This window comes from Glandiceps talaboti, chromosome 17 (assembly GCF_964340395.1).
Source record: "Glandiceps talaboti chromosome 17, keGlaTala1.1, whole genome shotgun sequence".
Lineage (NCBI taxonomy): Eukaryota > Metazoa > Hemichordata > Enteropneusta > Spengelidae > Glandiceps > Glandiceps talaboti.
In genome coordinates this window covers 16,296,662-16,320,808 of record NC_135565.1, presented here as the reverse complement: position 1 = coordinate 16,320,808, position 24,147 = coordinate 16,296,662, and the positions used below count along the sequence as shown (strand labels likewise).

General features: G+C 37.4%; 1 protein-coding gene across 1 annotated transcript; it reads left to right on the top strand.

Moving 5' to 3' along the window:
- Nucleotides 1-2,108: 2,108 nt before the first annotated feature.
- On the top strand, nucleotides 2,109-20,118 carry LOC144448129 (roundabout homolog 2-like). The gene is made up of 15 exons (XM_078138281.1): nucleotides 2,109-2,474; nucleotides 6,750-6,891; nucleotides 11,036-11,195; nucleotides 11,539-11,675; nucleotides 12,752-12,890; nucleotides 13,293-13,417; nucleotides 13,960-14,098; nucleotides 14,899-15,029; nucleotides 15,400-15,527; nucleotides 15,803-15,965; nucleotides 16,389-16,682; nucleotides 17,508-17,723; nucleotides 18,449-18,563; nucleotides 19,059-19,223; nucleotides 19,920-20,118. Exons 1-15 carry the CDS (start codon nucleotides 2,109-2,111, stop codon nucleotides 20,116-20,118), a joined length of 2,619 nt encoding a protein of 872 aa, XP_077994407.1.
- Nucleotides 20,119-24,147: the final 4,029 nt, after the last annotated feature.

The following is a 24,147-nucleotide window of genomic DNA, read 5'->3' as shown; positions in this document are numbered from 1 at the left end:
TCGTGGTCTGAGGTTAAAGTGCTAAACTTGAAGAACCATACATGTAGGGTCTGTGAAAGAACGAGCATTTACCAAACAGTGAACCTTTGACATTATCAGATGCAGCTTACTTGAGGTCATTGACCCTAAGAATTCCTGCACAGCAAGCACCGTGGCCTTTGAACTCTATATATGTAAATTAATATTTGGACGACTAGGGCCCTCGGAATAAATCACGATTTTACAGGAATACAAAATCACACACACACGGTTCTTGTCAAAACTTTGTTTGCCTATTTTCTACTCACTATAAATTTCGGTGTCGTTTCATCTTCATTTTACATTTATCAACTACTAGTATTTATTGTAGTACCAACTTGGGAGTAGTTGTAAAGCAGACATGTATAATTTTGGAGTTGTAGGGGGTAGTGTAACCCCCGGGGCGGTACCAATGGCCAACTCTGGTAGGGCTGTGTGGCCAGTGCTGGAAACCCCAGGCCCCATTTTAGGCCCACTTTGACCAAAAACCAATAGTCCATTTTAGACCATTAAAGGTTTTTTAAAAGATGAAAGCTAAGACCTAGACATCTTCCTTAGGAGGCAATATTTTGGGGCAATTAATGGCACTTATGATTAGGTAAAGGACAACAGACCAGACCACATTTTAGACCAAGAAAAATAAAAAAATAATGCAAAGTGGTCCCTGTTTTAGACTCTTCGGCTAGAAAAAAAACAGACCCCATTTTAGACCAAAGGGCTAGAAAACGCATCCCAAAGGGGCGGCACATATACGTATACTCAAATAAGAGGAGTAGCCCCCCCCCCCACACCCCCGTGGGGGTGTAACCGAGCAGGTATCTGTATAAACATGTAAGAACTCAATGAATTTAATGTTTGTATAGGTTCTGGAAAGTCATTTCATGATTTTACATCACATAAATTTCGTGCGATTACCAAGAAACACCAAATTGAAACTCTATTTCACCTTTGTTGTTATAACAGTGGTCCACAGTTACCCCATAGGCCATAGCAGACATGCATATGTACTAGATGAACAAAGAATAATCATGACTCGTTAATAAATAATTCTGGATATACCGACTTAGATATTCTGGACGATAAAGAAAGCATATAAAATAAAATAAAAACTATACACACGTGTCAGTCATATCAGCCCAGTCTTACAATATCAAAACCGAAATGGTGAAATCAGCTGTATTTTTCTCCTTAGTTCATGGCATGATTTCTTCTGGAACTTATTCTAGATTCTAAACTTGGTGTAGTTTTAGTATCTCCATGTGTCAATCTTGACTATGTCGAGGGATAAGAAGAGGCATAGATCTTGGAGGGGGTCTGGGGAAGAGGCGAATATACTAAAGAAACTGAACCAAGCAGACAGATCTTATTAGAGATGTTTAACTCCATGTGCTATGGGTGGACTAGGGAGGGAGTCAGAGTGTGATGTCATGATCTACGTCTAAACTTGGTATCACCACGTGATGTTACCTCTATGGTATCATTCCTTGGAAGAAGACCAGTGCGACCTATCTCTGACTATTCAAATAATATAAACAGCAATAACACGTACACGTATGTAAAATCTAGATAGCAGAGTTTCCACTAAACTACTTCTGTACAAATAAAGTCGAGGTCGTGCAAAATCAGTGTCTTGCCCAACACACTGAGCTGACTTATCAACGCCCGTGATGTTATCAATCAAATAACAAAGATTTCACTGCTGTATCGTAATCCGGTATATCAGATCTGTCAATACTAAGGGAATAAAGTTACTTGGTTCGTACTTCGAGGTCAAGGGTCGCCGTTTCTAACTTGACAGACTTTACCATTGTTTTTGAGTGCCTAACTCAACTGACAGTTCAGACACTGAAATCATTAGAGAATCTTTCAAAACCCTAATCCAGTCGTGTTTTCAATAGCTATTGTTAACTCAAGGATAAACACTCTCTGAGGTGTTAGCTTATGAACATCTGTCACTTTGTTTTGTGACTGTCGACAATGAAGTTGTCCCTCATGAGAACGTCCACCCCTCTACAGAAATGTACTAATCCCTTAAGCTCACATGTGCGTCTCACTTAATTGACTCCGACAGTAGAAGTCACTTGCTCAAAATGAAGACGTATTATATATTGGTGATTTTCTTGCTGGTATTGGTAGCTTTCGGTGATGCGGGTAAGGGAAAGAACAAAAAGGGTAAGGACAGGAAAAGAAAGAAGGATAGGAAGGATAAATGTGAACAGATCACAGTCCCAGCGTGTCTACAAACTCACCTACCATACAACAACACACGTTTGCCTAACTTATTTGGACACAGCAGTCAAGATGAAGTCAACGAAGGGCTAAATGAATATATGCCATTGATGAAAGCCAGTTGTTCGCCGTATATTTCTTATTTCCTGTGCTCGGCTTTCCTACCAGAATGTCCACGAAAGAAAAAGATGAAAACCCCACAGCCTTGCAAAGAACTTTGCATTAAGGTAAGAACCCTTTTTATTGCGGTCTCAGACTCTCTCTTTCTGAATACACTCATGCTCCTCAAAGTTGACATAAAAGCCGGCCTTTCAATTCAAAAAGGGACTCTTACATTGGAACAAGTACCGAATCGAAATAAAGGGACAAAGATTTGGAGCTAAAGTAACAACGCATCAAATATCTTTAGATTGTATTGTTTCTTTGTATTTGCCTTATCAATGCGTTTTTATCGTTGTGTTTCACACATCTAGAACGTGTTCACAAGGCACATTCCTGCTTCTTTTGAAGCAGATGACATACCAATATAAGCAATACCAAATGTTTTCGAGTTTACTCATTATCAGTCGTATTAGGAAGCTACCAACCTCCTTCCAGCATGCACATGAAAACTTATAGCTGATGACCAAAAGCTAACATGTGCTTATCATCTGCTGTCGGCAATCCACACCGTGTTTGTTAGCTGCATATCCTTTATCGGATCGACAGCCAACAACTTTCAAACTTTTACGTATTTACTAAACAACGAACCGAACTCAACAGGGGGTGGTTTGTAATACCGCTGGCATATGCGTCAAACGATGTACACGTACCTTCTTTTTTTTACATGCGGCTACTTCAAGTGCAGGGTAGAAGCTAACTAATTATGTTATATAATGAAACTAGTCAAGCGTGACATATTTAAGCATCTATATGTTAATCGCTATAATCTTAATAGCATGTGAAGTTCATAATCCATAGACCACAAACAAGAACATTAAACGTCGCAATCAAGCCATTTCATATTGTGTTGCACTGTAACAGTGTATGATATACGCAGACACTGGCAGGGAGGAGAACTTGTGAGAGTTTCATGTGGAGTGACATCGGTATCTGCTTTTGTAGGGCTTCCGAGTTACTAAATGAACAACCGACAATCTTGTTGTACAAGATCAGAAGAGTGAGCAACTCTCAACCCGCTCGCTGCCACCAACAAGCACATAGCTATACCTACCAAAATAGTTCATTACTAGTCTACTAAACTCAGGCCTCGTTTTGATGACCATTTCTTGGATATTAGATAATTTGTAGAATATAGATTTGATACCATTGTACGCACAAAGACTGTATCTGGAATCCCCGTCTAAAATCAGATTGATTCGCGCCCAAAAATACAGAACGAGAATTTCGTTCACCCTTTTTTGGCGGGAAAGTAGTCACAACTGCAGAGGTTGAATAAGACAACGTAATTTCACATATCATAGTGATTTCGAATCACTAATCAAATCAGAAATAGATAACTGTCAACTTAAAGGGCAATCGTGCCAAATTGTTCATTATTTTCTTAGAAGTTAGAAAACAGAAAATATCGGAGTCTATTTCCCTTCCTTGACACTAGTTAGCGCAGCATAGTTCGCAGGGTTGACGCAAGATAAAACACAAACTAAATGGAATACATATGTAACTGGTTAGATCGGCCTCATTAACTTGGTATTTATCGACACGTTCACACGCATCAAGCAGCAACACTAATCACGTTCTGCTCAAAGTGGAAACACAGTTGGTGTTACAACAAAACTTACCGTCGCAAGCTATACACCTCGACCTCCTTTTTGATGAAATATTTGCAAACGTAAACACCTATAGACCAAACCCATTACATCGTTTAGGTCATAGAGATCGTTCACATCATCCAAGTCTAAAATGAAGTTGAAAGTCGGCAAAAATTTTAGACAAACGGTTATTTTTTCAAAACATTTTGGTAGGAAAATTTCGTGAAAACTAAAATACTGAGTTACCAATTAAATACATCGTATTTGCTATGCTTTTAGTCCAAAATGGCATCGAAAGTTGTCAGAAAGTTACATGGCGGAAATTTTGTTCAAATATTTTAGCGGGTATACTCTATACTCCTTTGAAACAATTGGAGGTGACCTGTATACAACATATGGCTCTCGCTACACTGGTCAAAATACGCAAAGAACGCATTAAACCACACTGTTCGTGCAGTTGATGACGTTATCTGCACTTTGTTTTTTCATAATTGTGTGAACCACAGAGAACGAAGAAATTTCTTTCTTGTCTGTGACTGTGTGTGAACCGAAGTGTGTTACAGATTACTGAGGAAACCAGTCTATCAATATATTGAGTACTAAGCTGACGATGTGTGAAAAAGCCAAAACAATACCAGTTTTTTGAACACTGATGTAGAATGAATACCAGTTGTTAAGTTGTTGTTTTTACGTTCAAAGCTTAATCCTAAAAGGGTACGATTGTTTTCCTGTTACTAATTACCGGTCAATGATCGACGTAAGCAGATTTTGGTTCACGTGGGCCAGTGAATAACAAACTTTTGTAAACTTTACAAGAGGGAAAACTTTCTAATCGTATTTACTCTTTTAAAGAACAATTCGGATTGAAATATAATTTACGAGTGATAACAATTGTCAGCAGGGCTACATTCTCGCAAACCTGGGTTTATTTTCGAGTTCTTCTGTGATACATCTTGAGGACGTGTGTTTTGCACGATGTCGTAAAAGAGACTATGGTTTATTACGACAATCCAGAGTTAAAGAAAAAAAATGACCAAGTACAAAAGAGTTGTCCTCATGTGCGATTTTTAACTGCTCCTTCATTGACAAAATAACACTAATGTAAGAACTTTGGATTGAAACCCTGGCCTTTAATTACAACTTTACTCTGTAAAGGAACATGATACATGTTGTCATGTAATGTCACACTTCATAAATGTCGCATTGTGAAAGATTTGCGTGGATTCTTACTAACTGTGTTATCATCTTCTAAATCTAGAGCAATCAAAATAAACAGTAGACAACAATATGATAAGTCAACCAACGTTCGTTCAATCGTTCGTTCAACTCAAATGTGCCTGATTGAAAACCATGACGTCATTCCATCGTTCACTACATCAGATCAATACATTATAGTTGAACTTGTAAGTTTGTTGCCTCCATATGATCATTACTGTGTACACTACTTTCATGATTGTTTGGTAATTGCGACCACAGGATTTAAAGGGGCACAGTCTATAACCTTATAGTCTTTGGTGTCTTTCTGTAATCAAATCTGAAATAAAATCGAAATGAGCTGGATAAAAAGAGCTAGATAGTTACACAAAACAACGACGAATTTTTGCGGGCATGTGGTACATAGTAAAATAATGGTGATATTATGGGATATAAAAACGGTTGAGGTGACAGTATTTAAATGCATTCGACCTCTCTGAGCTTGTGTTCTTATTAGAAAAAATAAAAGAAAGTACCATTTTTCCACCTACACCAGGTTGTCTGAGCTACTACGGAATTTTTCCCTCCGAAATACGCAGGTTGACCTCGCGCGATAGCAACGAGACTTTATTCCGACGCACACCTGAGATTCTCTTGGGACGAACTGACACTTATCCCTTTCTATTTGCTAACCGATCCGATACCTTAGTTTTGAAGGCCTCTCATAAAGAAACAACACACAAAGTGGACGTTGTCCTAAGTACACATAGAAAAGTTACACACAAGTGTTAAAATATTCACTTTGGTATAGGTTCAAGCTATTGACATTTAGCGATACTGTTTTTTGCATTTGAAAAAGAGTTATAGCTACAATTAGTAGTCGATCCACTGACATCAGTACTTCTGCTAATTTGTTGTTCTGTCTTCTAACTACTTTGTCTGTCTGTGGCATGTGCAACAGTCGAACGTTCTTGATTTGCGAGGGTGAGTAAATGATTTGTTTGAGAGAATGATCTCCGGCCTCAACGTACCCGGAGAATATTATCGAAGCTAGGCAAACACCTCGCATAACAGTTTGGTCCAGACTAAAAACTGTACCCGTTCATGTCACATGACTACTCTGGAAGAAAGATGATATAAATGTTGATACCAATTGGGGGATTTATGATTTTGAAGTACTTCCATGCTGGAATAACTGTTCATGCCTCATATGCATGTAATTTTAAGCCACGAACGGCACCGCCTGGAGGGGGCTTTTACGCCTGAACTATGTCTTCAATGAAGGCTTGTTTATAATATTCTTGATAGTGGCATTTGTTATAGATATCATATAAAATTTAATCTCTCAAATCTCGGGGGTTTTGTAAAGATTTAAATCATTTCATTTGTATTTTGCCAGCTCCTGTCGCACATTACATTCACTCTGTTTGGAATTAAATGAACGTTCCCAGAATTAAGACGTTTCGCGGAACAGAAAAACAATATTCATTGGCTCGCGAGAATAAAAAAGTGCACCAACTTTGATTTAAGAACGCCATGTAATTTACTATGTTGTAGGCCAAGGAAGGTTGTGAAGGTGTGCTAGACGATGTGTTTGGAGATGGCTGGCCGGCAGACCTCGACTGTGACCAGTTTCCAAGACAGTCAGAAAGTAAGAAAGAAAAGAAGAAGAAATCGTCCTGTTTCTACTACGAACCAGGTATGTCTCTGTCTGTCTGTCTGTCTGTCTGTCTGTCTGTCTGTCTGTCTGTATGTCTGTGTGTGTGTATGTATGTATGTATGTATGTATGTATGTATGTATGTATGTACGTACGTCGTACAGTAGACCGTAATATATGTATGAAAATAATATGTGCGTTTAGCGTACGTGCATGTGTCGTGCGGGGCGGGGGGTGACGGGGCGTGTTATGTAACCCCGTGTTCGTTCGTCAACCTATCACAACATACATAGAGATGAAGGTCCACACCAAGGTCTGTAAACGTGTTATCACGTACTACAACGAGTTAAATGACGTGCACAAAGAACGACAAGCGATACCGACGCTAATAACATCTGTATTCTGACAAGTTCGTGACCAAATGCCCTGACAACCACAGTTGTCTTATCCGATCATGCTATCGACAGCTGATTGCGTTAACGCCTAGCTAAAACTGAAACGCAAATATCATACAGAATGTCAAATGATGTCAAGTAAAAAGGGGATTATTTATCAGTGATATTGCTTTACATAAACACATATGTGATAAGTTGGGAATTGACGTTTTGAAGTCAGAATTGATTAACTCTAGTCTTCAATTTGCATAATACCTGTTATAAGGTCTAAAGAATTGTTTGTTTCCGATTACCCGACCCCACCTAGTTTTTCACTGCCGACCCAAAACATTTGTTTTCCGCATTCGACAAAAATAAAATAAAATCGCAAAATTTGTGAAGCCAGTTATAGTGGATGTGGAAAAAAGACAACACAAAACTGTTCTTCCAATCTGTCATGGCTGTACATCTGATGGGAAGAAACCAATAATACAGAGACCATATGGAAAACAATGGAAAACATAACTACCTGAACTAGACACTCAAACATGAAAAAGAAAAGTTAAAAAATATATACGTACCCAATCTATTCTAAAATTAAGCATAATCGGAACCACGCTCTTTTAAGTTTGAGTAGTGTTCATTGATGTTAGTACATGTAAGTGTTATCGTCTTGTTTGTCCCTGAATAAAGGAAACCCATGAAATTTTATTAGGTGAAGTCAGATATTCCGGAATGTAGATGACGATAGAACATAAGAAGCTGCCATGTTGTGTGTTTTTTATTCACCACTTTTGTTGTTCTTTACTTTCTTGTGGATATTCATTATAATTGCCTGAAAAAGTTTACTCCCTCGGAATCACGAAATGTTATCTCATAAAAGTGTTCGCGAAAAGTATTGGGTTAAAGTCGAAACGAAGTGGCAGGAAAGAAATTCGAAAGGTCATGAATACGATATCCTCCTTGATTACTATAAATATACAATCAGAATTATTTTATACTAAGTGAAATGAAAACGTTGGCTATGATCCCACTCTGTCTGTCTGTCTGTCTGTCTGTCTGTCTGTCTGTCTCTATTGCTCTGTGTGTCACTGTGTGTATTTCTCTTTCTGTGTCTGTCTGTCTGTCTGTCTGTCTGTCTGTCTGGTTGTATGTCTGTCTGTCTTGCTGGCTCTGTCTCTCTGTCTGTGTCTGTCTGTCTGTCTGTCTGTCTGTGTCTGTCTGTTTGTCTATGTCTGTCTGTCTGTCTGTCTGTCTGTCTGTCTGTCTGTCTCTGTCTGTCCCTCATCCCCCCCTCCACACACACACACACACACACACACACACACACACACACACACACCACCACCACCACCACCACCACCACCACCAATGTCCACTAGTTGCATTGGCTGGCATCTACATTACAACTTAATCAACAATCCTGTTAACAATGCCTGCCGGGCCAAACAGAAAACAGATTACTGTCCCATTGATTACTACAAGACGTTGGCGCTTTATGTTACCAATCTCATTACATAGTTGAACGGTTTACAAAAATAAACTATTACGAAAGCTGCCTAGGGTCCTAACACAAATTCAAAATATGGAAAAGAAAACAAAAACAAAGCTAACCATGACATCAGCACGCTCAGTCTAGAAAACCTTGGACATTTTGTAAAGCGTCTGTACCACAAGAGTTTTCGTTAAATGTTTTTTGTTGATATAAGCAAATTGAATTGCTGCACCGCTGTCGCGTTTGATATTTTTATTTCGCGTTTTCTCAATTCTTATACAGCAAGTGGTAATTTGTAAAGTCGCAACCTTCAAGTAACTGTTGTCTGTAAAATCATAAACACTACCACAGAATGATTGACATGTTGAATCTTTTGATATTCTCATTCTCTTAGACTTTTGAATCCATCAATGACACTATTCATTTTTTACAATGCTCGATACCATAAATAAAACTTTCGGAATAATCGACACCATTGTTTCATATGTGTAGCCCTCCTAGGAGATACTCATCATATTCCACACGACTCTCATGATACCCCTTTAATTCTCGTAATAATCCATACAACTCTCGTGATATTCCATACAACTCTCATGATAATCTGCATGGCTAATGGTAATCCATAAAACCCCTGCGATAATCTCCACTATTCTACTGATAATCCTCACGGCTCTAGCTTGTCATAATCTTCAAAACTCTTGTCATAATTACATAATTAAAGTTATAATCCAGTTCAATCTCATCACAATCTATAAAACTCGCGATAATCTAACGACTCTTGTGATAATTCACAGTGATAGTCCCTACAACTCTCGTCATAATCCATACAACTCATGATAATTCATACAACTCATGATAATCCATACAACTCTCGTTATAATCAAATCACACAGCTCTCGTTCTAATCCTGCAACTTATTTAAGTATGAGTCTATGGTGGTGTTCCAAAGTTTCCCATCTATTATATTTATGAGTTCCTGCATGTCACGTGACCTAAGTCCCAACAGATGTTCTTGCTACACTGAGTTGCTATATTTTTCAAAAAACACTCAGACAATCCATCTTGAGAATTTCCTGTTTTTATAGCTCTCACAGCACGTTCCATGTCTGACTCAATGACAACAGGTTTCTTGACTAATTCTTAAGACAGTAACAGTGTTCAATCCCCTATCTTCAGTGAGCATGTTCATTTTTGGCAAAAATGTCAACAGTTTGAGCGATCAGTTTTCCTTCTTTTCAACATCTTGTGTTTTTTTCTACTGGGTGGGATAATAATGTAATACCTGTGGAGTTATGACACCTTATACAGTACAGCTGTTGCTATCAGTTAAATATCTACATCAAAGCATAGCATTCCAATGATATGAAATCAACAACTTTATCTACTGTAATTACCCTTGCATCGCGTTCCAATGATTGTGACTATCTTTGACACCAACATACTTAGATAACTGAAAAGTAGAAAATACCACTTAGCCTTGAAAACCATGTCCATTCGAGGACATTACATGTCCTTTGTGTTAATACGAAAACATGGATTCCAAGTTGAAATGTCATCCGTGACAAGTTGCGTCCACCACTGAGTCTGCTATGAAATGGCTTCCACTTTAAGGCTTGTCAGTCATGTTTACTTAAGTAATTTAAGGTGTGACATAGGAAAGCCTGGATTGCAGATTGCAATATCATCCATGACAAGTTACGTCCACTCATCAGATTACTATGATACATTTTCTACATTATGGCTTGATATTTTTGTTTACATTGGTAATTTCTGGGTGCCAGTTTCACAAGCCTATATGTCCATATACATGTAAAGTTCCTTTTGAGATTACTTGTGTTGTCTGAGATTTAGCTTGTGGATATATTTGATAGACACTGTTAAAAACAGTGAGTGGTAACTACTGTGTATTTCACAAAATGTTCCAATTGTCACCTATATATGGTTGTTGTTTCATATTCGTATCATCCATGTAGCAATGTTGTTTTAATTGTTTGAATGGATGTCCATGTGTCCTTTCAGATATGTTCAAGGGTAGATAACCATAGTATAGATTGCTATCTCATTACCATATAATTACCATATAATTACCATATTCAATGCTTATATGTATTTATTTTAGGTTTGAATTCACAACCGAAGGGTTCTGCTAGGCATGATGGGAAGAGATGATAGCCAAAATCCCCACATAACCCAACAATAATCTTCAGAACGTTCATCACGCACAAAAAAGAGTTACTTGTATTACAAAATCATGAAAAAAGGTATTATTATGTACCAAGCAGACAAGTTATATATGTACATGTGTTTCTGTTATAGTTTTACCGACAATAATGGTGCCACCCCCTGAAATTTTAGAAGAGCCTGAATCAATCACAATATTGGTGGGAGAAATAATCGAATTGATGTGCAGGGCTACAAGTGATAAACCTTTGCAATTTTCCTGGAGCAAAATAGATGGCGAATTGCCAATGGAAAGGTAAGAATCGTGTTATAATGGTTGGCAATTGTGTCAAAAAAGACAAGAGTTTAAAAAGGCGAAGTAATATATATCATTCATGGTTTTTAGACTGAACACCACTGTAGAATGTATCATGACACTAAAGACTGCAAACTGGGCTAATTGTTGTTTTAGTCATAATGGCTTGCAGTTAAGTGATTCAACACCATTGATTTTACTTGTTTATCCATAGTTTGGACACAGAATAGTGTATAATATTCCAGACTATGGGAATTCATTTAAAAGTTATTTGTAACCTAGTCTTTCATATTTTGTGTTATCAAATCTTCCATCGTACAATATTCTTTTTTTATAATCGAAGACTTCAGGAAGAGGGTGTTGAACATGGAAGTAAGCTTCGAATATTAGACACCGAGGATTCTGACAGTGGGACATACGTATGTACAATAAGCTACCCTGGTGGTTCAATCGAAGCTGTTGCAGATGTTGACGTTGAAAGTAAGTGATGGCCTTGACGTCCATTTATTCATCAAAAACACTTTAAAGATAACACGCCTTCGTGTTTCCAGGGATACCACGTGGAAGTTATTTGCATTGCCAAACTAATGTACTGTGTATATTGAAATCTGTGTATACAACCGAACAGATGGGGGACGTGGATCTGCTTGAAATATAGAAGTGGTTTACGATTGTTTTCTCAATTCTAAAGCGGGTTGGAGTATTTATTTGGATTTTCAATAATCAAAGCGGTGCACCACTAACAGGTTTATGACCTCAAAACTGATTTCAATTTTAAGCTTCCCTAGAAACTAAGACAGAGTTTCTTTCGACTTACTGTATCACCCAAATCCAGTTTGCCCCTTAAATATAGAAAAACGGTAATCTTTTCCTTCAATTATTACGAGTTTTTTGCTCATCACCAGTGCTAAACCATCATAAAATGTTAACATATTCTCCATGTTACTTTCATCAGATAATGTACATATTCTTCAATGTCTAGCTGTATTTACATTTCATGCAATGAAATTACGTAGAGAATTGTATGTAAATTTATGATAATTTCATTTTTAACATTTCGTAATTATGTCCTGTCTTCAACAATTAAGTAACTACATTTATATCTTGAGGTGATGCCCTCGAATGTACAAAATAAAAGACCGTATTACATAGAGTGTTAAAGTGGAACACCACTCCAGAAAATAAAGGCATTTTCATAAACTATGGATTCTGGAGAGTACTTTCATGATTTTCCACCACCTACAATTATTTGTGATTTCAAGAAAACACCTAGTTGATCTTGTGCCTGTATAGGGTATCCTTGCTGTGGGCCATTGCATCATGGAAATAATATATTCATGGTTGCACACTGAATATTCATGAGAGATGGTTCACACTGATAGGGGCATTCAGGAGTCACGAATATTCATAGTGCAACTATGAATATACTATTTCTACTGACTCTCATGATGCAATGGCCCACAGCCAGTTTATGTATAAGCCTTTTGAATTTTCAGTAAGTATATTTTGGGTTTTCCGACCGAGGAAAAAATAATGAAATCGTTGTACTTTGGCAGTGCCACCTTCATTTGTAAGACGCCCTCAAGATACGACTGTTGCAGTCGGAAACACTGCACGTCTGCAATGCGAAGCTTCAGGATATCCAGCACCAACGATATCATGGTATAAAGATGGCGCCCTTCTACCACCAGAGAGGTAAGGCCTGAAAAAAGATCATGTCTATCACCAGACCACTATTAACGGCGCTAAATTTTCTATTCGCTTCTATTGTTGTCTGAAGTCTATCCAAGCACTGCAGCTGGTCAACTCATATTTAGCGTAATGGTCTTTTGATTTTCCGTAAACTTTAAAACTTCAAAATTTAAAAATCCCGGCCGACTCATGTCTTTCACGCGGTCTCTATCATTACAATATAACCTCTATCGTCTTTTTTTTCTTTGCACTGTTTTGTTTCATTATATGTACTTTCTTTGTCGAGAAGAGTTCTTCTTGATAATGTACTTCGTCTCTGCTAATTTTCAAACCATGTTGCTTGTTTTCCGGTAAATTGAGACACAATGATTGTATATTTCACGACTCGTTTATTTTGGTGCCTAGGAGTGTCATGAAAGATAACATGTTGGTACTAATGAATGCACAGCTTGATGATGCTGGACGTTACCAATGCTATGCATGGAATTCAGCTGGCTACGTCAACGTATCTGCTATCTTATCGGTCTTTGGTGAGTTTATGTACACGTCTTAGGAAATGTTCTCCGGCCATTGACCGGGCGAATTATAGGATGTTTTTCCTTATGTTTGTAAACAAGAAAAGATATTAGGCTAAATGTCAATCTTCCGGTCCCAAGATGCATTGCGTGAGACGGCTTGTTTTGTCTTTATTTGAAATAACATTTTCGTCGATAAATGACTATACGCCATCGTTGACAGAAGGATTTTACTGCTACATCCAGCTTGCGATCTGGTGACAGCCACCCTCGATTAGCTCGTGCACCCCCACCCCCACCCCCGCGTGTACCGAATATTTGGCGTCGTATGGGCAGAAGCGCGATGCATCTTGAAACCGGCAACGGGTTAATGAATTTCTTAAAAGTGTAAACTCGAACAAAACAAAATAACACTAGATGTACAAATCCATCACAAACTGACTTTACCGTGCTGTAAAACTATGAAATTCACTTTAATATCAGAAATGGGTGTTTTACACAGATAAAGAGGATCACAAAAGAGCGCTGTCATTTCAACAATATTATTGTCTTTCTAGAAATGCCACGTTTTGTGGAATCTCCAATGGATACCTCTGCACCAGAAGAGAGTAACGTCACGTTTACTTGTGTAGTAACTGGCCTACCTCAACCTGTCGTCACGTGGTCTAAGTCTCGTGGGGAACTTCCGGAAGGCAGGTGAGTAGAAAGACGTTATACTACGTCATACTTCACGCTGTAAAGTCACGTGATCACAATTCAAAATTGATAATAATACATTTAATATAATGTCGATGTATAATTAGGTTGGTTGTATTTAAAAAGTGTGTAGTACACAAATTTCATTATCCAAGTCATTCTTCGAGATTCTGACATCAGTTGAGACCTCTCGTGAGCTGACAGACTCCCATCCATATTTTTGACAAACTTTTGAATTCAAGAAAATCCAAGTATCAACAATAACCTGGGTGTAGCGTTGTCGTGATATTTTAAGATGAACTGTTGGTGTTGTGTGTTGATATTAAAATGCAGCAGTCGTCCAATTGAAACATACGTACGCATCGGGGTCCCACACTACGAAAACATAGCTAGTAACTAAGGACGCTCAAACACAACTTTCTTTCTGAGCAGAAATTTGCATGATTTACGAAAAACTTTTACCTTAAGTGAATTCTGATGCTATTAAACAAGTCAAACTACACTTGGTGGTCAGCATGCAGCACCTCGAGTGAATAAGAGCATGTCATCATCATGGCAACGCATCATGTCTGTCAACAAACAGAGAACACTTCATCGGGACATGCGTATCAGACAACCTCTAAACTTTAACGTTCGATAGTTTCATAAAGTATAAAAACAACTTGGAAATGAATGTTGTTGTTGTTGTTGTTGTTGTTGTTGTTGTTGTTGTTGTTGTACATATAAGTGCAGTATATTCATAAGGTAAACATCTAAAAGTAGAAACTTCATATTATTTCATTTATTTCGTATTTTTTAAGGACTCTCATAACCAACCACGGATCTATCCTACATCTGTTGGATATAGAAACTGGTGATGTTGGTATTTATTCATGTACGGCAGTTAATTCAATCGGTGCTATTAGCAGCCAAGTACAGTTGGAGGTACAAGGTAAATAATCCGTGACAATAAGTGGCCATACGATATTTCGTGAAATTAATTCAATTGGTGCTATTAGCAGCCAAGTATAATCAGAGGTAGAAGGTAAATATTCTGTGACATTAAGTGGCCATACGATTTCATTTTGAAATGTAGTCAAAATCAAATGTTGGCATTATTTTAAATTACATTAATGTAATGCCACCTTCATATTTAAAATGTAACCATACTTTCCAAATGTTGAAGATATAAAACAACACCAGAGATCAAAATCTTGACTTCAAAGCACTAGAGGTACATTTTCTGGCCATTCAGTCTTTAATGTTGAGTAAGAAATGTAGTTAGTCGTATAAATGATTACTCTGTTTCATATCTTTTACAGTTAAGCCTAGGATATATTCCATAGATCCACCACGTTTTGTTGCCGAAATTGGAGAAGATGCCCTGTTTATGTGTCAGTTTTCTGGTTTCCCAACACCAACAGTCTTCTGGAATAGGAAAGGTTCAAATGTGAGTAGGCCAACATATCATGTCTCGAGATATAGGAAACCTATGTATTTGTCATGCCATGTGATATGGAAAAGCTATTGGTCATGTGATGTGATATGAGAAAATTACAAATACATATTGTTCATGTCATGTGATATGGGAAAGCTATATTATTGGTCACATAATAATACATATTGTCCACTACTCAGTGTGCATGGTACAGAATGATTTCATGACACTGCTATAACAAATCCTGTTTTGCAACTCGATTGATTTTTATTGTATTTTGCTTACAGAATTTAATGTTTCCCGGCAAAGAGGGCTCTGATCGTTACCAAATAACCGATGATGGGGCCTTAATTATAGCCAACATTCGTGAAGATGATGACGGTATTTACGTGTGTGGTGTCTTAAACACCGTGGGCAGCGTTGAGATGGAAAGCCGTTTAGAGGTTGTAGGTTAGTGTATTTTTACATTCACAATAAATGTGCACAAAATGGCTGTAAACGTCCGACTAGGTTTCGCATTACTTTGCTTCATTAGAGACAATAAAACTGCAGTAGCGACGACCAAATTATTGTGATGAGGTCTCGCAGAAGACATTTAGACTCTGAAATAAAAGAACAAATGCACACATTCATCCGAAGCTGAAGTGTCACCACAGACACTGACGTCACTGGTAAAATTGTTTGTCAAAATGTTCTGTTGTACCGTAACTTTTAAGCACGTGTGCACATTATTTTGGATAGATTTCATAGAAGTATGTCTCGTTCGTAACCTTACATCAAAATTTTGGTCGAATTTAGAGTGTCCGTGATTTTATCCACCAAAATATTTTCTAATGGAATGACCTTTGACCTATTGTATTATCTTTTCCACAGCTGCTGGAACCAAAAGTGCCAAGGAGTTTCCATTGGAGTATATGACAACCGTAGTGGGAAGTAACGTCACCCTGGACTGTCTCGCTGTTGGTGATTCTCAACCAATGGTAGAATGGCAAGTGCAAAATATGCCAACCAAACTAGATCTTAAACAAAATAATGCTACATATCAAATGAACAAAGATGGCGGACTTGTTATATACAACACAACAACTATGCACTCTGGTACATATATATGCAAAGCAGTGCATGTGTGGGGAACACGTTACAGTACAGTATCACTCCAGGTCGAACGTAAGTTTTATACTCTTGTAGTTCTAAAATTTGTGATATATTGCTCTTCAAATTTACACTTTCAAACTGTACGTTGTCAGGTTCCCCGCGGCTCTCATTTACCTAATGCTTACAAGCGACAGTTATATCATGCCTCTTCGACGCTACCGTAAAAGAGACTACTTTACGACAACGATTTGCCATAAAGGGGTCAGCATGCGATAGACGATATTCGTTTACACTACGCAAAGCGCAATCTAAAAGCCAGCAAATGGATAGTTTGACAAAGCCAAACTGAAAGTCGACATGTGACTCGGAATCAACCCGTCTCATTCAAAAAATGCATGCAAGTATGCCTAGCAACAAGAATACGCCCATAGCAAAAGTCAAATGATGACATACATGACATACATGATAAATTCGGGATAGGTAGGCATGCGGGTAAATATTTATAAAATTATCCCGTGTTTGCTTAGCAACAAGACCACGCCCATAGCAGCAGCCAAATAGTTGTGTATATCGCAAATACAAGAACAGGGTTGGTTAGGCACATTGATAAATGTATCCAAAAAGTGATACATGTCTACCTAGAAACACTACCACGCCCATGGTAACAACAAAATGATGGTGTATATGGCAGAGATAACAACAGGGGTAGTTAGGCAAGTAGATAAATGTTTTCTTAAATGCCATATTGTCAACCACAAACTGCACAGAACAACATTAAAATTATGGTACATATTGCATCCCAACAAGAGTGGATTTGCATGTGAGTAAACATTTTTTTACTATCACAAACTTTACAGTACTAAAACGCCATTGGCGCCATTTTTATATTATATTTAGACTCCACAACTAGACACACTACAGATGCAATGATGACGTCAACACCAATGCCGATGGATGCAACTACACAGATGACAACGAAATCGAAAACTGAAGATATGATGACAACACCAGAATCTACTCCCACTGTTGTCATGACATCAATGACTATGAATATGACCTCAGATGAGATGGGCATGACGACGGTACCAGCATGTACACCTTGTGAAGAGAGAGGTGAGTTTTTTGATAGGTCAAAGGTCAAAATCATGCGTACTCCGTCAAGATGTACCTGTCCGTCATGTAAGCTATAGTTACAGTATACTCGAAATACCCATTCCAATGATACCTAGCAGTCCATACAGTTCGAATTATTAATGTTGTTGTATTTCCTAAAGCTTGTACCTGGTGATCAAATCCTAACAACGTCACAGAGATTTATAACTTGTTGAAATACATGTAACATAGACAGGTACCTCTTTCGTGACATTTTGCACACGGACATCAATCCAGAGTGCGAAATAGCAGGGTGCCAGAACAGGGTATGCAAGTAAAGACTAACAACAATCAACTAAAACAAGAACAAGAACAAAGAATAAGGTATAAAGTCGGAGACTGGATACAAATTACAAGGGAGGATCCTAGGAGGGCATGTGTTTTTGAGGAGGTCACTACTTTTCATGCAAGTGTATGGGGAGTGTCACTATTTTTGTGAAATGATATGTTGATCACAGATATTCCAATGACATAGGAAGGGGTGGGTCAGTAATTTCTTTGCAAAGTCTTGGGGAGAGTCAATCTTTTTACACGCACTGGATGTCTATAAAACACCTCCCCCCCCCCCCTTGTAATTGTGTATATTCCGATCAAACACATTCAAGTGGAGCCTAAACACAGTTTACGTGTAGTTTGTAACTATGGTAACATCATACAACATAATTAATTTGTTGGTTTTTTTATAGCGGGCACAGGCACCATTCACAGACGTAGATACGACATAACGGATCCTGGTTTAGAGGGTTACTTCCGTGGTTGGGTTGACGTGCAAGGACAAGGCGCAGCAAACGATTTCTGCAGGTGAGAATGTTATTGTGAACGTTGGTGGCGTTGTTTATCATTATGCGATTTCATAAATTTTAAGGAGTTAGTATAGACGTATTATTTTGCATTCAGAATGAAGACGGAGATCGGAGTTTTGAACTGGTTATAATATTCATCGAGGCGTCTCTTAATTTTTAAACATAAATGAAAATAAAGTCATGTACTGTTACTATAGTAACTCCGAATGGTTATTAACTCAATGCAGGATCCAATAATTATCCACATTTTCCATCACGTTAATGCAGTGCTTTTTGACGACTGACCACTGTAAACTAATCAATTGGAAACTGGGTGGTCTCAACAAAACTCAACTCCACGAGTTTCCAAATATTCTGATATGCTGATTTCTGGTTAAGGTTGAGGTCGAATTTTGCTCACTAAACTTTACCACATGGAAATTTGCTTCTGGTCCCTTTGAAATGATGATTCATTGTCTTAATCGAAAATATTTTATCAATCTGTCATCTACAGAGTAGTTCCAGCTGAAGATTTTGGTTTCCAATTAGCATGTGCGTTGGCGGGCACAGAGGGCGCTGATGAATATAATTACAAATCATCTGCTGACTTAGATGTTGGCTTTGAAGGTACTTGGTACATGAAAGATGAAGATGGTGATGGCAGGGATGACTACTGCAGGTATAGTAATAGTTACTAGATAGTATACAAAGCAACATAATTTATGCAAATTGAAAGGAAGATTGAACTGTGTTAAATCTACGTATACAAAAGTATTCGTGATTGTCCTCAACTAAAATAGCTTTCACCTTAGAGAAAACAAAAATAGCAAATATTGGTCATGATGATAATCCTGCTGCGTAACATAATTATAGTGTTTGCTGCCGCGCCCCTAATCTTCACTCTACAAGTGTGTGTGTGTGTGTGTGTGTGTGTGTGTGTGTGTGTGTGCGTGTGTGTGTGTGTGTGTGTGTGTGTGTGTGTGGCGATTGTGAGAGCGCCACCAACGCCTGTATCTTACGATTACCATGCGATTGTTCATGAATATTTTCACACGGGGTTTTCACCCAATGTTTTGCCTATTTGTTCATCTGTTTGTTAGCACCGTAATGATATATGGAAAAAAAACCAATGATGGATTTAGTCGAAACTTTTCGGAAGAGACGAAGATTAGATTCGGTAGAGATATTGATGCAGAATCTGGATTTCAATATGAAGATTTTAGTGAAGCCATCATACTTTGGCATCAACGATTGAATTTCAACTCGTGAGGGCGCTCTTCTTTGCCTTTTGTTACCGCGTTAGCGAAAGTATGCAATTTTTTTAATGCTCTGTATTTAGATAATTTTATCAAATAATATTCATATTTTGTTCTAGATGTGCCGGTGAGGGAAACAAAGCCTACGTGTGGTGTATGAAAGCAGGAGTAAATGGTTTCTATGGTGAAAATCCCAACGATGCTGCATCTGGCAGTCAGTATTCATTTAAAGCTGCGGGAAAAAAGAAGGAATTGAAGCAATGTGAAGGTCGCATTGTCGATCCATTCTTGGGTATCGTAGATGAGGGACTGTACTAAAAATACAAGATTAAGTAAGCTGTGTGAAAGAGGCTGAAATTTTTTTGAGAGGATTACGATTTATTTAGGAATGGATTATCAATCACACAGGGTGTAATATGTCAAGTTCAAAGACATCTTCGTGACAATTGGCTACATTTCATCATTGTAAAATCACGTAGGCACTTTATGGCAACATTAGACCCCCAATTGTCGTAAAAATTACATTTACCTTTCTACGACAAAAAATGGAATGTTTAATTTTCTCCTGTCCTCAAATCACAAAGCCTCTTAACGACAACAATAGAATGTCTGAACTCATATGACATCTTTGCGACAAAATCGAAAAAGAGAACGTCCGTCGTCGTAAAATCACATAGCCTCTTTACGGCACACTATAGAACAATCCACCAAGAAGTCACGTTCATTTACCCCCCACCCCACCCCGAATGAAACTTGTAGTCTAGCTTTAACAATTGCTAAGATGTAGCCATGCAAATTGATTTACATGTATTGTATATTAAATAGCAGTAAATACAATTCCTTCCGGTTTATAGGATGTACTTCATAATTTTACAAAACAGATTCACACTTTTGACAATCCTTTGCTCGAAATTTCATTCGTTGATCGCTGTCGAAGTACTCAATTATATTAATTGACATGATATTCCTGGCAACTGTAACAATCTCCAAAATTACAGCCTTACTGCGCAGCTTGTTTACTCTCTGTTGTAGTACAAGTTAACAGCAATGTTGCTGCCACCTGCTGCATTTACCTCACTAGACGGTTAAATCAACGTTAGAAACATAATTGTATACACCAACTTTACTCCAGTGACTCAATACACAAAGTCTATTTAACCCATGGTAACCAGTGTGTATCAGTGTTAATTTTTACTACAGATATAATACCCAAAACATTGATTTTTAAAAACAATGCTCTATGTGATATTTCCATTTAAAGGGTCATGTTTCAATCCCGGGCCATCGCATTAGTGTTGCTTGAGACTGTTTGTTTAGCTGAATCTGTGGATTTACATTCTCCAACAACAAAAGTCGCAAAACAACAACAACAACAACAACAACGACGACGACGACGACGACGACGACGACGACAACAACAACAACAACAACAACAACAGGTCAACAGCCGTGGTTTAAATGTTGTGTCATCAAACATATTTTTTATCAATCTCTTTAATTTCCCTTGCTGCTTACAAATTTGAGAAATTACATGAGATAAAGTCAATGGTTACATAATTATCTCTAAGATAGCGCCCCATACGACGTAAAACTACAAATGTCTTGTAATGTTATCAACTAACAGTCCCCTGTTTATTTTACTAACCCTATAAAACATTCCTTATTAATTAAATCATTAGATATCGTGATATTACTTTTCAGATAATTATTTTTTGCAATAATTGCATTTTGTTTACCTTCCACAGCAGTTTGTGAATATAATAACATTCTAAGAGATCAACACAAAATGAAAATTTCGTTGAATTTTGTAAATGTAGGATAATACATTACTAGATAGCATCAGAAAGTTTTGTACACTTTATACACATATTTCAGAGACGTTATTCTAAACTGAATGAGTAAAGTTGCGTTAGGTTAGTTAAATCTGTCAGCATATTGGAAACGTTGTATTTTCCGGGGAAGACACCTGCGTGTGTTGGCCTTTGCTCCGTTACACAAACTCACCGCTGGAGGCGCTCCCCTTTCGGTCGTTGTTGTAGCCATTAGGAGAGCCCAGCGGTGAGTCGCTGTGGGTTTTCACGACAATTTCAAACAATTACTTTAGTAACCACATCTTTATATTATGTAATGTTAGAACTATATTTTCTAAGAAATACATACAGCACTGATTACTATTAGATTACAACATCCATTGAAAAACAGATATATGAATTGAAAGAAACATTTAATAAAAAAAACATTGCAATTTGTGTAATTGAAATACAGTTATTGATGGCATTCTCATAAGTTATGCTCGAAGCGCCACCAACGACCATTTTTACATGCATTTTCTGCACTCCATGGGGTTGAGAATACCTCATTCTTTAAAACAAACAGAGATCTGAGTTATAATTAGTAAGTATGTCGCTGATATTTGGTCCTTCTTTATTTCACTTCAAAACAGTATATTTGGTGTGTTTTTTCTTACCTCTATGAGAACGGGTATTATATGGGAACATTTTCAGTCTATATATTTCACAATTCACTGAAGATTTTTACGTTTGTTATTTTTTAGTCATAGTATAGCCACTTTTGATTTTTAATTTCTTATAAGATTTTAGTTTATATTATATAGGATTTGCTCAGGTTCAGTGATACAGCCTTTGTTGATGAGGTATTGCGATGGAATCCTTGTAAGATAAGAAGTTGAAATGACATCTGCTAATCACAGTTCGTTAAAAGAAATGACATGCTTCACCCTTCACCAATAACTAGTTCGTCAAATACTATGGGTGTATCCCCACTGGGACATCGTCGTAAACCACAGCCTCTTTTACGGCACCGTCCACGACGCACCGCCAAGAGGTCGTAAACCACAGCCTCTTTTACGGCACCGTCCAAGACGGCACCTCTTTCACGGCACCACCAAGGGGTATTTCGTTGCTTCAACAGAAATCTGTGCTCTGGCTTGAGAGAGTGCATCGGGACAAATGGATACAATTATTTCAGATATAATACTTATCAAACATGTGTACTGATAAATTGCCCTGGACAAGCTATGTCGGACCCTAGCTTTTTTGTAGGTCTTTGAGAGTAGAAAGCGCACATACCGATTTCCACATGCGTCTGGGGTTATGGTTACATGCTCAAAAGCGTTCATAGGTCATTTATGCAAAGTTTATCCCAATAGAGATAATTATCCAAATCACATAATATTCCTGACATTGTATATCAGTGGAGATGACTAAAACCAATGCCATACAAGTACACTTCATTAATTTGGCAATAAAATAATTCCTCCAAAATTAGCTTCAGAATGGCACAAATTCTTCAAACTAATATAACAAGGACTCAATCGCAACACATGTATTTTGTCAGTATTCCTTGAGAGTGGAGTTAAATATATGCCATATGTAATTAGCAAAGTATCCATTTAATTTTGGGATTTTCTCATACCCTTTATTTACTTTTTTTTTAATGTGTTAGGAAATCCTTTAATGAAACGCAATAAAACAAGTGATATATGGTCAAATTGTTTACAAAGTCTGTGTTAATGATGTATGTATGTATGTATGTATGTATGTATGTATGTATGTATGTATGTATGTATGTATGTATGCATGTGTTTTTCTATGTATGTATGCATGTCTGTTTTTCTATGTATGTATGTATGTATGTATGTATGTATGTATGTATGTATGTATATATGTATGTATGTATGTATGTGTGTATGTATGTATGTATGTATGCATGCATTATGTATGTATGTATGCATGTCTGTTTTTCTATGTATGTATGTATGTCTGTTTTTCTATGTATGTATGTATGTATGTATGTATGTATGTATGTATGTATGTATGTATGTATGTATGTATGTATGTATGTATGTATGTATGTATGTATGTATGTATGTATGTATGTATGTATGTATGTATGTATGTATGTATGTATGTATGTATGTATGTATGTATGTATGTATGTATGTATGTATGTATGTATGTATGCATACATGCATGAGGAGCCTGTGTGTGTAAATACTGTTCTACCACCACTTAGCTTGTTTCTGGTCCCTTTTGAAATAGTAAAAGAAATTTTGGGTTCAGCATCTTTAGTTAGCAGCCATGTTGGATTCTAAAATGTCATATTGTCATATTATTTTGAGCTCTATTTATAAAATATGTATGGTGACCCCTCATTTCATGCCTTGATTTTCACCTAGATTGCTCAAAAGAAACAGCAAAAGAATAAAGTTTATTTCTGATGCGTATGCCATGTTAATGCATCATGCAAAGTTTGATGCTTGCTTGACATTTGATCAATAACAAAATCCCCACACAATCAAACACAACTTGCACCCTCACACACACA

Coding starts and splice junctions, on each gene's coding strand:
- LOC144448129 (XM_078138281.1), top strand. CDS start 2,109: ATGAAGACGTATTATATATTGGTGATTTTCTTGCTGGTATTGGTAGCT. Junction 13,418..13,959: donor TGCTATCTTATCGGTCTTTG/GTGAGTTTATGT, acceptor TTGTCTTTCTAG/AAATGCCACGTTTTGTGGAA. Junction 14,099..14,898: donor GGGGAACTTCCGGAAGGCAG/GTGAGTAGAAAG, acceptor GTATTTTTTAAG/GACTCTCATAACCAACCACG.